The sequence below is a fragment of the Oreochromis niloticus genome, linkage group LG2 (assembly GCF_001858045.2).
Source record: "Oreochromis niloticus isolate F11D_XX linkage group LG2, O_niloticus_UMD_NMBU, whole genome shotgun sequence".
In the NCBI taxonomy this organism is placed as follows: Eukaryota; Metazoa; Chordata; class Actinopteri; order Cichliformes; family Cichlidae; genus Oreochromis; species Oreochromis niloticus.
In genome coordinates this window covers 31,435,845-31,452,495 of record NC_031966.2, presented here as the reverse complement: position 1 = coordinate 31,452,495, position 16,651 = coordinate 31,435,845, and the positions used below count along the sequence as shown (strand labels likewise).

Sequence of the window (16,651 nt, the reverse complement as noted above, 5' to 3'; positions counted from 1 at the left end):
AGCAAGCTAAATGTTAAAGTTCATGACAGCACAATTAGAAAAAGCCTGAAAAAGTATAGCTCGGATGAAAGGGTGTCAGGGGAGACTCTCTTCTCTCTAAAAATAAGAAGGTAGCATGAATTATATTTGAAAAGCTGCATCGGAACGAACCGCAAGACTTCTGAAACAATGTCCTTTGGACAATAAAGAACAAAGTGGAGTTGTTTGTCCATGACGCACGGCGCAGATTTTGCAAAAACCGAACTCAACATATAAGTGCAAACACCTCATATCAACCGTCAAGCACGGTGGTGGAGGGGTAATGATTTGAGCTCGTCTTGCACCTTGCAATCGTTGAGCCCAAAGTAGTGTGCCAAAGTATTATAGAGGCAAATGTGAAGCCATCTGTCTGACACCTGAAGCCCAGCAGTGATTGGGTAAAGCAACAGAACAATGATCAAAAGCACAACAGAAACACTGACAAAGAAAAGAACCTCGTGCTGCCTCGGCCCAGTCAAAGTCTAGACCTCAAACTGACTGAAATGCTGTGGCAGGCTCTTAAGAGAGCTGTGCACAAACGAACCACAAACCTCAATGAACTGAAGCGACGCTGTAGAGACGTGAGAGCCAAAATTCCTCCACAAGAAGTGAGAGACTGATAAGGTCATCGAGAAAACAGTTAATTCCATTTATTACTGCCACAGGCGGTTTTACAAGGTATTGAATCATGAGGTGTGTTTAGCTTTCTCACACACTGCTTCTGCATTTTGACTTTCGGTAAACAAACAGTGACATGGTGAAACAGATCATGTGCTGTTCTTCATCTCAGCCTTCTCAGAACGAGATTATGTTTTATGTCCTGCTTATTGTGTTCTGATATGTAAGGTGTAATTCGTTTCGTCATGCAAAACTGTTCTAATCACAGAGGGAAAAAACAGCTTGTTTCCTCTTCACAGTACAACAAATGCTTCATCTTTAAACATATGCCCAATAAACAGAAAATAAAAGTTGTTGCAAATTGCCCTTAATTTAAAGCAGATAAACACGGGCACAAGGGAGCAAATGTGGCATGTAATGATTTTGATTGTAATGCTCCAGTGTGATATAACGAATAACACAGCAACTTATGCAAGATAAAAATTTTAAAAAGCACATATTGGTTATGCATGTGTGGTCCTTGATGTTCTGGCCAAATGTTCTGAGTCTATGTGATGGGAAGACGTGCCTGGACCATGAGCGCAGACCGCAGGCGGTGCCAAGTCATTGCCTAAATACTTAGTATGAAGGCCAAGGCACGTTCACATTTAATAGAGCCTATTACACTAAAAAAAGACTTGCTGGCTAAACAGTACAAGCTGGTGCGAACCATTGAAAATGAAACCGAGCACTTAATTCTTGCATCATTTTTAAAATCAGTTTAAAACACCATGTCAGGTGGATCTGTGTGCAGCTAGTTTACCTCATGACGCAGTGCTCTGTATTTCATTTCTCCTGCATCACGTTGTGTTTGCCTGAATGTTCTTTGTTTTTTAATGCGCTGATTGCACATCACAAACTGCTGAGATAATCTCAACTCGTCATCACACACCGCAAAACAAATCATCATTAATTTGACTTTACGGCTCGTTGTTAGAAAGCGGTGTGATTCACTGTCAGTCCGGCACCTGTTGCTGAATAAGTGTGGAAGCCTTAACAAACGTGGATGGATCCATTTCTGTCTGAGTCCAACTGAGACGCTTGATAAATAGAAGCCTAAAAATGCCAAACATAAAATAGGTGTGACAAACGCAGTGAAAAAAAAAGGTCTTTTCATTGCCCTTTGCAACATGGCTGGTCGGTACCCAATAAAAAGGCATCTGAGGTATTATATGTTCCTGTCTGCCTCCACATGGACCCAGCGTGTTGCTGCACACCAGAAAGGTGCTATTGATTGAGTCCAGCAGGCACTACCTTTGTGCTGTTGCTTCCAAAATGCTGCAGTGCTGTGACAACATGCTGCTACCTAATGGAGCAAATGGACAGAAAAAAAGTAATATACTATATATACTTATTTTTTCTCTAAAACTGAAACCGCACTTCTTGATTATTTTTTGAATGCCTCTGATTTTGAGCGTCTACGTCCTAGACACAGACTCAGCGCGCTGCCTTGCTGCGTAGCATCTGTTAGGCAAACAACCTGATCACAGTGGGACTCATGATGCAACAAGTGCGAAGGTAAATTAGTGTCATAAGGCCAGATGGATTGCCAGTGTCAGCTCTAGCTGAGCTGTTTCTTTTTTCCTGTTGTTATTTTCATCAGAGACGTGGAAAATGTTCATGCAAAGAGGCAAGAGGCATGCATTGCAATGTCAGAGTAATATGGAGGAATATACACTGCTCAAAAACATTAAGGGGACCCTTAAAACACAAGAGATATCAATGGGGAAAAAGCCTGGATCTACCTGATATGGACTGGTTAATGTGTTAGGAATGAAAAGATGTCACATCCTTTGATGGAAATGAAAATGCTCAACCTACAGAGAGGCTGAATTCAAAGACATGTGAAAATCAAAGTAAAAACTGATGCTGCAGGCTAGTCCATTTTGCTGGAATTTCATTGCGGCAACTCAAAATGGTTCTAGTTTCCAGCTTGTATGACCCCACCTGCTTGCATGCATGCCTGACAACATCAGGGCTCCTAATGAGATGATGGATGGTGTCCTGGGGGATCTCGTCCCAGATCTGGGCCAGGGCATCACCGAGCTCCTCGACAGTCTGAGGTGCAGTGTCAGATGGACTAAAACATAATATCCCAGAGGTGCTCTACTCGATTTAGGTCAGGCGAGCGTGGGGGCCATTCACTGGTATCAATTCCTTCATTGTCGTGCACCAGGAGGATCCCAAGACTCACTGTACCAGTGCAGGGTCTGATAGTAGGTCCTAGGATTTCATTCTGACACCTAATGGCAGTCAGGATGCCAATGCCTAGCCTGTAGAGGTCTGTCAGGGTGAACCTGTTCTCATCTGTGAAAAGCACAGAGCACCAGTGGTGGACCAGCCAATCCTGGTACTCAACGGCAAATGCCAGTCAGGGTCCAAGGTGCTGGACTCTGAGCACAGGGCTCACTAGAGGACCAAGTCTGTTTCTGATGTTTTGGTCACACCAGTGGCCTTCTGGAGGTCAATTCTCATCCTGCTCCTCTTTGCACAAAGGAGCAGATTCGGGTCTTGCTTACGTGTTGAGGACCTTCTACAGCCCTGTCCAGCTCTCCTGAAATCTCCTCTATGCTCTTGATGATATGCCGGGAGCCACAACAAACCTATTCATGTGCCATCCTGGAGGAATATGAGCAGCGACACTGACACTAGCCAAATACAAACGTAGTGAAAAAAGCCAGAAAAGATGAGAAGGAAAAAAATGTCAGTGGCCTCCACCTCTAAAAGTATTTCTGATTTGGAGGTTGTCTCATTGTTGCTCCTCTAGTGCACCTGTTGTTAATTTCATCAACACCAAAGCAGCTGAAACTGATTAACAACCCCCTCTGCTACTTAACTGACCAGATCAATGTCCCAGAAGTTTAATCAACTTGATGCTCCACTCTGATTACAGTGTTCCTTTCATTTTTTGAGCAGTATATTAACACTCTGGATAAGTATGGTCTTTTGCAACTTCAGTGTAAATTTGCAACATGAGAACTGTTATCCAATAAATGCATCATTAACAGGCGCCCTCAAAAGTATTTTTAGTGACCTGCTGGATGCGGTTGATTCGCCTCTCATCAGTCTCAGCGATGTACAGCGTGCCCAGGTGGGACAAGGCGATGGCCTTAGCTGCCTCCAGGGTGGCGCGCACAGCCGCCCGGCTCACCAAGTGATGGTCAATACCCGGAACCTGGCAGTGGATGGGACGTCCTGCTACAATCCGCACCTGCAGACTTTCGGACACCTAAGGAAATACACCACAACGCATTATCTGTTACAAAAGAAAGAGGCACAATACAGACACTTACATCAATTCAACAGAGTCAGCCACTCTGTTGAATTGCTTTGGTTTTGATCCGGTGTATCAAACATCGCCTGCCTCATCTCCTGACTCATTACTTTTGAACATGCTCAAACAGGCAATTCATTAATTTTGGAGAAAAAAGCTGAGTGACATTTTCTCAAAAACAACTCCTGCAGAGACCTGCGATAGCATGTTATTTTTTTTAACAAGGTGCTTTTTTTGCTTTCTTTTATGTTAGCAGCCTCACTCACTCTAAATTCACCTAAAGTGGCAGCACTGCAATTTGTGAAAAATATTTTATTACCCTCTCTTCCACTGCTACATATAGTCCCAATGTCTCATAAGAAAGCAGATGAATGAATGAGAAGCAGGCGTATATTTCCCTCCCTTTCAAGCCTCTGATTTGTTTCGTGCGTATTTCTCTACCTGCAGGACGATGTTGTTGTCGAGGATGTAGAGGGAGTTGTCCAGTGGGTTAATGGCCAGGTCTGTTGGCCACTCCAGCCGCACCTGAGGAATGACAAACACTTATTGTATATTTCTGTGAAGAGAAAAAAAAAGCGAGAACAAAAGAGCAAAGAAGTCCTTGGTGGCAGCTGCCCACAAGAGTCAGTTACAGGTGATACAAATAACATCTCCTTAATAACATAGTATTAGGCCTCCTGACCCTCCCTGCTCATGCAAAGGTCAGTAGCGGGCAGGGAGCCTTCCCTGTGTTTATTCAAGACTCACACTGGCTCGCTTCGGCACTGTTCCAAATGTCATCCAATAACCGTGATCGCTGCCTGCTCAAATAGCACACCCTGTCCGCTAACGCTGTGGGGGTCAAAGGCAGGCAAACCTACACCAGCGCACAGCCACCCACATGACTGTCCACCTCACTCGCACGCAGGCGCCCGCGACCGCTGCGGGGACGACACGGTGCGTCTGAAGGATGAGGTGATTGATGACTCCGAGGACGGATTGGTAAATAAATGGATCACGTTAAATTGCCACTGACATGTCCAATTATAGGCCCTGTCAAATGAGAGAGTAGAAGGTTGACTCTGAAATTCCATTTTTAAAGATAGAGAGATTCATCAAGCAGGACTCACGGTGTCCCATGCATCAAATCCCTGCTGCACACGATATTGAACTTTGCTGTGACGGCAGGCGATCGCTTCGAGAGGCTGAGCTGACCTGCACACAGAGCTGAAATCCAAATTTATTTTTAAAGTTCTTTGTGTTTTTCATTTGTATATATTAAGAGAGCTTCAGCTTGCATTTCCACTACTCTTAAACAGAAAACCAATATTATTACCAGAGATCTGAGCAGTGCAGTATCTCTGCTTATAAGCACCAGTGGTAGGAGATTGATTTAGAGTGTTGCTATGCCACACTGCCCACCATACGTACTGACGAGAGACGAGTCCTGCGGGGAAAAAAATCTTATCTAAGAAAAGGTAAAAGGTACAAAAATGCACTCATTTTGTATTTATTTCAGAGTATCCAGTTTCTAAAAACTCTGGGAGATGCTGTAAAGAGTAACACTGTTTAACATATCAGTGAAGTAGATACAGCAGTAAGGACATGCTTCCCACTGTGTTGCATCACCTCTCTTTGTTTGGAGATCAGTTGCTGCAGCTTTGAAAGCAAAGTGTTTACCTGTTCTTGCTGAATATAGGATTTCACTTGCTGAACAGTCTGTGGCCTTAGAATACTCCACATATTTCCACTTGGGTGTTGGGTTTGACACTGCAGGCACTCTAGTCTAGCACCTGGATTTCTTTAATGCACTGTTGTTGTAATGCATAACATGTGGTTTTGCAGTGTCTTGCTGAAATAAGCAAAGCCTTCCTTAAAAAGACATCGTTACTATGACAGCATACATTACTGGTCCGTACAGTGATAACCATTGGAGGAACCCTCGCTTCTTTAGAAGTTCAGATTCTGATTGGTCACATCAGTGGAGGAAGTCAAACAGGCAGCGTGTTTCTGGATGTCGAATCGTGGAGGCACCAACAAAAACTGTTCCTGAGCTGTGATTTTTGGATTTTGTCCCCTTTCTATTTCTCCCGATTCTCTGAAAATAGTTGAGATAAACATTTTCATGCCTCCCCTTCTTTTTCTGCAATCATTTATTTAATTATGTTACTTTGAAACTGTTGAACTACACAGAACTACAGTGAAAACTGTCTTTTGTGCTTGTGGCTGAAATGCAAAAAAAGCCTCATATTCAGATGTTGTCCTGTGTGCAGAGAAAGCCTGTTTATGCCTTTTTTTCCCAGAAAATAGAGGCTTTGAGGCTTTCTCTTATTTGGCCTGACATTACTGTGAGCAGCGTGACAGTGTGAGGCAGAGCCTGAAAGCAGGTGTCACAGGGCTAAAGCAGGAGTCACCCTTGAGGATGTCAAAACTGCACTTTGGAGTACTTGACTCTACCTGAAACCAGCTGGAGAGATAACATTGTTAGGCCTTATTTGACACCATCAAGAAGTTCAGCAGTTCTTTTTGGTTTAAAACACACAGTAGCGTCGCTCTGTGTACTGATCCCCTTCCCATTTTTTGTAATCAGGACAATAAAACCCACGCATTACAGACAGCTAACATTAGCGAGACACAGCTGTGTAGGTGAGTCGCAGATGACTCTGCAGTGCTGGAATAGCATTAACATAAAGGACAAGGAAGAGTAATCATTTCCACTATTAATAATCTGTATCGTTGCAGATTTAGTGAGCTAAACTATCAAACTGAGAAGAAACGATAGCCTAGCTCGGTAGCTTGTCCTTTCAGGAGAAAGCTAAGTTGAATGTAGACAAACTGCTACAACAGCCAAGAGATGATGAGCAAAGATGACACATTGAGGTCACACATTATTCTTTTGTTTTGTTTTTTAATTCAATGAAGAATGAATTTGACATGATCTGAACAATGACTAACAAACAACGAGAAGAGCCAGAAGGCAGCACGGGCCCCTTTAACGACACGTAATATCCCCTCTGGGAATTCACCTGGCTTGAACATTGATATTCACACACACATACACAGGCGCTCACATCCCTATGTGTGGGCAGAGATCCCTCTATAGAGCCAGTAGCTCATCTATAATTCATCCTTTGCTCTAATAGGCCTGATATAAGTTAGCAGTGTGATCTGAAGGCTGCCAGATCAAACCTATGCAGTCTTTGGTCTCTCCTTCACACACACAAGCACACATACCTTGAAGAAATGATAAAGGTTCTCAGTAGAAGAAGCTTTGCAGTGTACACTGCCGTTTTGATTTAATAAGCAGGCTTATTTTTCTACAGATTATTAAAACAACAGCATTCACAGCAAATCTGCTTTCCGCTGGTCATCGAAACTCTGCCGCATTATTAACTCACCTGGCCGATGTCCATGCGTGCATCGCAGCTTAGCGGCTGCGTCGACATCAGTCCGTTTGAACCAATCACAGTGGAGAGCAAACCCCTCTCATTAATCTTCTGAATGGTGGTGCCATCAACGAAGTAGACAACACCTCTTTTATCCACCGCAATACCTAGGCGGGTGAGAGAGAGACAGAATGAGCTTTTGGAGATGACAGAGAGAAGCGAGTGGGGGGTGAGAGAATGAAAAGGGAAAACGAGAAAACCTAAAGGAGAGAAAGGAAGAGGGGAGATGAGTAAGGGGAGAGAAGTAGAGTGGAGAGAGGAGAGGGCTTCGGAGAGGCATCCAACTCAGTTAGACATTCAGCTCAGCAAGTGGCTGTCTTATCAAAGGCACTGCACCACGGAAATGTAATTATATTTCCATTCCAGAGCCCACTAAAGGGATTAGAACAATGCAACTGGAGGAAGAAGTTATTTGTCACATTAGATGTGAGCAGGGTGCCGCAGTGAACTTTTGACATTTGATGCTTCTGCAAATGTGCTTTATAAATGAGCATCCACACTTCAAACACACGTGCGCATGCCCGCATGTGCATACATGCGCACTTGTATTTGCAGAGTACTCTGGGACGCAAGCTTTGCCAGCGCCGTTTGCTATTAACAGCATATACTTGAACTCTCCTTGCAGTGGAGCTCTGCAGTAGATGGCAAGCACAGAAAGGAAAAGAGGTAAGTCCAGGTATTAAAGGTCAGGGCAGGCTATGAATCATCTGTTATGGATGAGGAGCAACCTTCATCCCCGCCTCATCTTCATACTGAGAATAGGCCTTTGACTCAATAATACTCCACTGCTCAGCCCTCACCTCTTATAACACCGATCCCACTCGATTGCTTTCACTTAGCATCTGTGACAATAGTCTCCAGCGCATGTGTGCCATTTACAAATGATTTTTATTTTTTATTCTGCATCATTAAGTCACGACATGTTTCTGTGCTGTGTATATAATTTCATCTCACACCGGCCTCAAAGGACTTCATGGAGACAAAACCTACTTATTGCATTTCCAATCAATGACAGAACTAAACGGTTTAAATATAGTAGACTATAAAACAGTAGAAAGCATTAAATAGCACGACATCATAGACTCTTTAACATTTCATCTCTTTAACCACATAAGGGTATAGAAAAAAACTGAGTCATTAGTTGAATCGAAGTTCATAGTTCACTCAGCTCTCTTTCTTGCCCATAAGGGAAATATCTGACTTTTTAGCAGATAAATGTTATGTGTAAACCTCCTAGTTGCTAACTTTGTCCTCTGTCTCACTTTGAATATTACCATTAGTATATTTCCATGAAATACACTATGTAATTACTGTGTAATTTTACAAGGTAAAAGAACGAGTAATTACTAGCAGAGTGCTGTAATTTCGACACTGTTGTGACCAATCTAACACGGCAAATTGTGCACTTAATGGAACTGGCCGTGCTGCAAAACTTTATCCTCTGACAACATATTTATTATGAAATAGTGAAGATGACATTTTAACATAAATAAATACCAAATAACGGCACAACACATGAAATGGGCCGGACACACTAGAGTAAAAACAGGTCTGTGTTTGTGTTTGGCAACCGACTGCAAGTATGCAACACCCTCAACCTCTGGGCAACACTTTGAATGCATGGCCTGGTTGCAGCCTGACTCAGGATGTCAATTTATAAATGTCTGTGACGCATCTCCTTGCAATAGGGGAACTGACTCAGGTAATTGCCAGCCGGTTGTAATCTGATTATATTCCCATATGAAAGCTTGCTATGTCAGTTTGCAGTTACATCTCTGCAGCAACTACGTCACTATTTGTGGATACGCTTCTGATTTTCTGTTTGATGTTCTGGCTGGACTCTGAAAGTAAGTAGTTCATGTGAATTTCTGTGTATGCAGATGACATTTTTGCAATAGATGGCAACAGTGTTTTCACAATTAATCAGCATATTATTACAAACAGTCATGACCAACATGTCATTTGGAAACTAATAGGAGACTGATGGCAGACTGATTCTGCCTGATTGTTGTTTTATCAGCGTCTTGAAGCACCAGAGTTGGTTTGAAGACAGCCACTGACTGTGAATGGTCACAAGCCTCGTGCCTGTCCTCAAAGTTCACAAAAACTGTGTTTGTGCTGAGGTCTCCAACCACTGTTTTACCTGCTATGACTATAGCATGACATCAATGCCACAAAAAATGCTGCTGTAAGCTAATTAGCTAGCACTGGCATCACATATTCTTCATCTAATGACTGATAATTGGACCTTCTAGCCAAGATGGTGACCCCTGAATATGAAGGTAAAGCAGCATGTTGTACATAACGACAATCAGAGCTCTATCCATTGCCTGTTCGAGCCAGAAATGATGAGTGTAGTTTTGTGAACCAAAACATTAAAAAGTTGCAAAGTCATAAGATAAACAAAATATGCTAAAACACACTGTGGAGCTGAGGAGAAGAGTGGAGTGGTAATAGTTACGTGTGGGTTCCTTACTAAAAGTGACCCCTTTGACAAGTACACAGAATCACTGAATCACTTCTTTCATATCCAAAGAATATTGATTAGTGCAGCTTTGAAATGTCAGAACACAGCGGAAATTTCCTGGAACAGAAGATAATTGTTTCAAGTTACTGTTTTTTTGTGGTTGTTTTGTTTTTAAGATTTAATGGGCTCACAGAGACATTCAGCTTATCATGATTAAATTGGGCAGTGGAGTGAAATCATCAGTATGCAGTACAACTTCTCCCCCGTCATTCAGCCATCTTTTCTAGTTCTGTCAGTCTTTCTCCTTCCAAACTCTGTCACGCTGGATTATTTCGAGATGTGACTCTCTGAGCCCAGGATAAAAATCATTACTGCCCTTTCCCCAGGTAGCTCTAATGTCTCATCCTCCTTGACATACAATAGCTTTCTTTACACATGCTTTGTGTTCAATGCGCACACACGCACGTAGACGCGCACTAAAAAAAGTGATGCACTGCCGCTGCAACTAGATTCACAAATGTCCTCAGACCGAGCAACCCTGGACCGACCTGGTGAGTCATAAATCGCGCAGGTGGAGTGGTGGTGGAAAAGGGAGGTGGGCAAAGGGGGAGGGCCAGGGTCAGTGTGTTTCCTCCAGGGGCCAGAAGGTGAACTGCAGAGCTCTCCCTCCTGGCCCCTTCATCATTTCTCTGACACAGACAGATTACAGCACCCACACAGCCTCAGCCCTCCTCGGCAACACCTTTCCACTCCTCGTCTTGCATTTCTCCAGCTCTCCATCCTCCCTAACCTGATCTTCCTCCACTCTCTTCTCCCCCTCTTCTCCTCTCCTCTCCTTGCTTTTTTCTTGTCCTTTGCTTTCTGTTTGCTGTCGCACTCTCTGTGTCTTGCCCTGTATCTCGCAGGTGTTAATCAAATCACTGACCTCTGACGCTTGGATAATGTTTAGGCTCTGTTTTTTTTCATCTTCTCTCTATTCAGCCCATTTTTTATTCTTCCATCTCTTCCTCTTGGCCTTGCCATTCTTCCTCCTGTCACCTGCTATTATGCAAGAGGGACGTCTCAACCCACAGTGCAGTCTGAGCCCACTTAGGCCTGAAATTTGGCACTTTCTCCCTGCTGTAACACCATCCTCGTATTCCTCCTACTTTCCTTTCACTTTCCCATCCATTCCTCCTCCTAGCACTTTCTCGCTAAACCTGTCCCTGATCTTAGAGCTCATAAATCCTGCACAAGGACATGACGAGTCAGCCAGGACTCTCTCTCAATACTGATTTCTGTTCTCTCCCTCTGTCCCTGGATATTATTCTTTCTGTGCCCGCCTTGGTCTCACTGACTTCCAGCCCAAATTCCCACTCTCCACTAGTTTTTTTCCTGTATTATGACATCCTTATTATGCATACTTGGGATCAGCATATCACATATTTATACAAACAGGTTCTAAATAGATGCCAAACTACCATTAACAGTAAACAAAGTCTTATTCATCCACACACAAGTACAAAAATAAAGAAATATTGCTGTTATTGCTCGACATTGGTGACAGGATTTACACCAGTTTATGTGTTATTTAAAAGCATTTTGCCGTATTTATTGAAAAGGTGGTAGATTAGTCCACATTCTCCTTGTCAGGGACTGGATTTCCTGCTGTCTTTTATAAAGCTGTGTGCTGCTTTAAGGGAATTTACAGCCCCGCCGTATAGCCAGTGGATACTCAGAAGACATCAAAAGATTTACTGTTTCTCCCTGGGTGAACCTGGCACTCTGATACTCATGTTTAGAAGCTGGCAGACACACCGGTGGAGAAGTAATTGAGATAAATCTCAACTCCACGGGGAAACGGACATTTGGCTAAAGTTGGGACAGGATTTTATCATCAAAGAAAAGTGAATTAGACTGAGTTGCGGTGACCTTGGAAAAAACAGAGGGAAGACGGAGCGGAGGGAAGGGGAGGATGATACAGTGACGCTATTCACATGCAGCTCAGATTTAAGGAGAAAATGCAGCCAAAGAGGGGGAAAAAGACAGACAGTGCCAAAAGAGGTGGGAAAGAGAAGAAGGGTGGTAATAAGACAAAGGTCGTGATGAGGAATTGCTCCAATTAACCATTACAGGCCAATCACTCTCAATCAGAGAATCTCTTTGTTCTGTGTCCTTGTCAAAAGAATATCAGTTCTAACGGCCCCCTGTGGCACTGCAGTACAATCCAATCTGATTAATGCCTTGAAGAGGGGGGTCCTAGAGAACATCAGTGTTGATTACAGCTATTTGAAGAGAGGATGCCAACAGGAGTTCTCTGAGCAAAGAGCGAGGGAGAGGTGAGGAAAGGTGTAAGGTGAGAAAGAAGGTAATGTGTAATACAGTCATTAGAACACAAGTTGTGGATTATATATCTTATTTAGTAGCACTAGGAGACAACCCTACAGGCATACAGTAACATCAGGATGTGGTGTGTGTGTGTGTGTGTGTGTGTGTGTGTGTGTGTGTGTGTGTGTGTAAGTATGTGGTGCACAGTGACTGCTAACACCTGAGCACTCGAGAGCACAGGAAGTCAGCCTTATGGTGCTATTCAAGTTTTCCTTAACAGTACTTTCACCTTTCAAATGCTGACAGCAAAGCTGCCAAAAGAGGTGCTGCTATAGACGACAGAGAGAAGAAACGTAAAATCGCACACACATCAGTGTCTGTCAGTCAGGTAAAGCAGCACGTACATGTACAGAAGAAACACAATGTAAAGGGATGTGGTAAACAGGAGAAGAAAGCATAATTTGCACAGTTTCGTTTGTATCTGAAAACTCTGACGCACCCACACAATCACAGCACAACACACTGGGGAGAGGAACACACACACACACACACACACACACACACACACACACACACACATACACACACACACACACAGGGTGCCAGCAGCCCGAGGTGTAAGCCATTCAATCTGCCCTCCCGTATCCCCCAGGCCCAGTGAGTGTTAATGACATGGACTGACATATTATTACAACATCTACAGTAAATGATGCGAGCTGGAGCTGATTATGGCCCGTGGCATTTCTGTACAAAGTAACTGTATGTGACTGACAACTGAATGTAGACCGATAGACAGTTTCACCTGCACGACTGGCCCAAGTGAGGCACACTGGCCATAAATAAAGTCAACCACATTAGCTGGGGAAAGCCTGCAGGGTTCACTAACTGCTGCAGTCCAATTGTGAGTGAAGCTGAATAACACACTGTCTCAGAGTCTTTAGCTTGCTGTGTGGTTTGCACCTCACCTTCATCATTTCTCCTTGAAAACACACAACGCTGCCGGTATGTAAAAGTACGAATGTGTGCACATGTTTGTGGCAGCTTGTGGGTGTGTGGGTGTGTGAGTGTTTGTGCGCGCGCGCGATATGCATGCAATGAAGAAGCTAGGCGGAAAAGATAAGGCTTGGCAGTTAATCACATTGTGCATATGCAAATACAGAGTGGGTAAATCAGAGCGTCTGCAGATCCACACATGCACGCACAACTTTCATCAAGACACTAGGGTTGCCCATGTGCACTAAAGGAGGGAAAATAAACCGGCTCATTCAATTTCAGAATTGTGAAACGCCTCTGTGCACTCTGTGGTATAGGTGTGAGTCCAAATGTGTTCATTTCACACAATGTTTGATTGCACACCTGTGCAAAGAAGAAAAAGTCGTGCTGTACACATTTTGCTAGTGCTGCAATGAGTCCACGATCCTGTACCTTCTGCAGCAAACGGCTCTATAATCTATGACATGCTCATCTCCGAACTGCTATAGTTGCTCCTATTTCCCCAATCAAACACGTTCTATCGATCAATACCAAATAGCAGAGGCGTGTATTTCTTGTGGATCTTTGGTAAGCAGAAATAATTCATGCTTCTTGTAATTAATTATTCATTGAAGCCCCACAGAACAGACAGTGGCTTAGTAATTAAGTCTGAATCAGACACTGTGGCTCATCTAATTACCAACCACTATAAGTTTGTTAACATATTAACCCGCATTAATTAATTATTGATAGCGTTCTCCTTTTTTTTGAGCTGGTATAGTTCCCAACTACACATGTATGGCGAGGCGAGGAATTCTCGCATGCAGAGAACTGAAAGGAGATTTTGAATTAGTTGCACGCTAATTTTCGTGCAAATAAACATTTTTTCCCTTTTCTTTTTCAGAAAAATATGCGATTCGGTGGTAATTGCCTTGTTTGATAGCAAAAGAGAGATCCAAAGCAATCACAGAAGCGGCAGACAAACTCAATTATAAAAAGCAATTGAAATGCTTTGGACTAGAAAGCTCCATGAAAGGCTGAGGGGTTTGGGATCTGTGCGAGTGTCTTGCAGATTATGTCGCACTGTTTAGAACATCAAACAAAACACAAGAAGGTCTATCAATAGGCGCTCTTTTACCAAACACGCCATCGTGGCAATATTGCACGATGCCACGAAAATGGCAACAAAAAAAAAACAGCAACAAAAACAGGAATTGGGATCAGATGGGAGGAACAAATGTTCTGACATCTGAAAAAAGGAAACGGACGAGCGTCAGAAAACTACTATAGAGTGCAAATCTATGCAGCTTCCACCCAAACCAAGTATCCCACGTACAAAGACATCCCAGTGTCCTAGCCAGAGGCTGCACCAGTGTAGTCTCAGCCATCTACGATTTTGCTGATCGTTTTCCCAAACAACTGTGTGAGCACATCCTCGGGTTGAGATGTGACAAATGGACTCTTGGAGAGCTGCAGGTGATAATAGTGCCCAGGTGTGAACAATTACTGGCTCTGTTTTTCCACCCCTTTAACAGCTGCTGACCCCCACTCTCACACAGGGAGATTCAGCTAAACTGCTATGTCCAAGTACGTCCGCTTTTTCATCTTTCTGCCCAGTACGTCTAAAGAACTGACTGGCTAACAGCAAGCACGAGTTTACTATCTCTCCCCTCTCATCAGAACTCCCTCCACCCCCGTGACCGAGACAAATGCGTCCATCTGTGTGTATCGCCCGTATTTTGGGCATTCACCTCGAGTAAATGCAATTTATTCCTCCGCGGTGGCAAAGCTCCACTCCTCCTGTCAGTGTGCCAAGCTCCCAGTGGAGGTTGACAGGCCAGCTGCCAGCAGTGGCCATCCCGACCAGTTAAAGGGACACGCGTGTCACATTTCCCATGATCACGCTGACGTTGTCAGCCTGACATACCTTTAACGAGGCTTCCATAACTAACTGCCTGTCCCTTCAGAATCGGAAACACAGAAGGTCCGGCGACCAGCGGCCTGTCAATCAAAATCAAGCATATACAAGTTTGCTGACTGGCACACACGTTGAACCTTCGGCGCAAAGGCTCAGCCCTTGGCCTTAAGCCTGCATGTCTTATTGACTCGGGGCTTCATTACACACACAGTGAGCTTCAGTAATCTCTCCGAAGCTACTCTACACACTCCGACTACAAACAAGGTAGCTGTCAGTCTCTATAGCGTACCACCTATTTATTGTTTGAATAGGAGGCATTGTAAAGGCAGAGCCTTGTTGCTAGTATATAATCGTACTTTCTTTTGTCCTGTGTATACCTTGACAGCAGACTATTTCCTCTCAGAATATCAGTTTTCCGCTGACCCTGACCTTATCAGGACGTAGCACGAATAATTTTTGAAAGCAGTCCCTGTTCTTCCAAGTAATCCCAGATACGCCTGATTCATCTATCTGATTCAGCTAAAAAATAAAGTTCAACTGACCATCCCTCTACTACCATTAGATGAATTGCATCTCACGTTTTAATGCAAAGGAGTGGCTCTTAGATCTGAGTCTGAGGACTACCAGGTATCTGAAACCCTGAGTCAATGGGTCGGCAAAAAAGTTTGTTAGAAATGTTAAAGGTGTAATGTGTCACTGTCGGGGACCATTTATGGCAATAAATTAAATATATTGTGTGGATTGCTCTGTTCTACGTGGTATTAGTCAACAGAATTATTGATATGATTATGAAACATACTGTGAAGTCTTTGATGAAAACACTCACTTCAAGTATGCAGAAATATTTGAGTCACTCCACTGCTAAGTGACACTAAATCCAACCGATTTTACACCAAACTGCCAAAAGTATTCACCCACCCATCCAAATCACAACCGCTTCCATGGTCACAGGTGTATAAAATCCACCACCTAGTCATGCAGAGTGCTTCTACAAACATTTGTGAACGAACGGGTCGCTCTCAGGAGCTCAGTGAATTCCAGGATGGTACCGTGATGGGATGCCACCAGTGCACCAGGCATGAAATTTCCTCACTACTAAATATTCCACAGTCAACTGTTAGTGGTATTATAACATAGTGGGAGTAATTGGGAACAACAGCAACTCATCTAGGCCACATAAATCACAGAGTGGGGTCAGCAGATGCTGATGCTCATAGCGCTCAGAAGTTGAAAACTTTCTGCAGAGTCAGTCACTACAGCCTTCAAACTTCACGCTACCTTCAGATTAGCTCAAGATCAGTGAGCTTCATGGAATGGGTTTCCATGGCCGAGCAGCTGCAACATCACCAAGCAACATGCTCCAAGCATCATGCTCCAAGCATCATGCTCCAAGCATCATGCTCCCAACTTTGTGGGAACAGTTTGGGGATGGACCCTTCCTGTTCCAACATGACTGCTCACTAATGCACAAAGCAAGATCAATAAAAACATGGATGACTGAGTTTGGTGTAGAAGAACCTGACTGGCCTGTACAGAGTCCTGACCTCAACCTGACACAACACCTTTGGGATGAATTAGAGCGGCAACTGTGAGCCAGGGCGTTTCTTCCAACA

General features: G+C 43.7%; 1 protein-coding gene and 1 long non-coding RNA gene across 2 annotated transcripts in view; both read right to left on the bottom strand.

Moving 5' to 3' along the window:
* The window catches only part of tenm1 (teneurin transmembrane protein 1), a 186,462-nt gene that overhangs the window by 19,026 nt on the left and 150,785 nt on the right, over positions 1-16,651 (bottom strand). The window contains 3 exon segments of the mRNA XM_025898021.1: positions 3,710-3,904; positions 4,391-4,474; positions 7,327-7,481. Of these exon segments, the coding sequence (XP_025753806.1) occupies positions 3,710-3,904; positions 4,391-4,474; positions 7,327-7,481 (434 nt within the window).
* LOC102079369 (uncharacterized) lies at positions 4,499-5,995 on the bottom strand. The gene is made up of 3 exons (XR_269064.3): positions 5,265-5,995; positions 5,059-5,155; positions 4,499-4,981 (listed from the first exon to the last, which is right to left on the bottom strand). It is a non-coding gene; the product is annotated as an uncharacterized LOC102079369 (long non-coding RNA).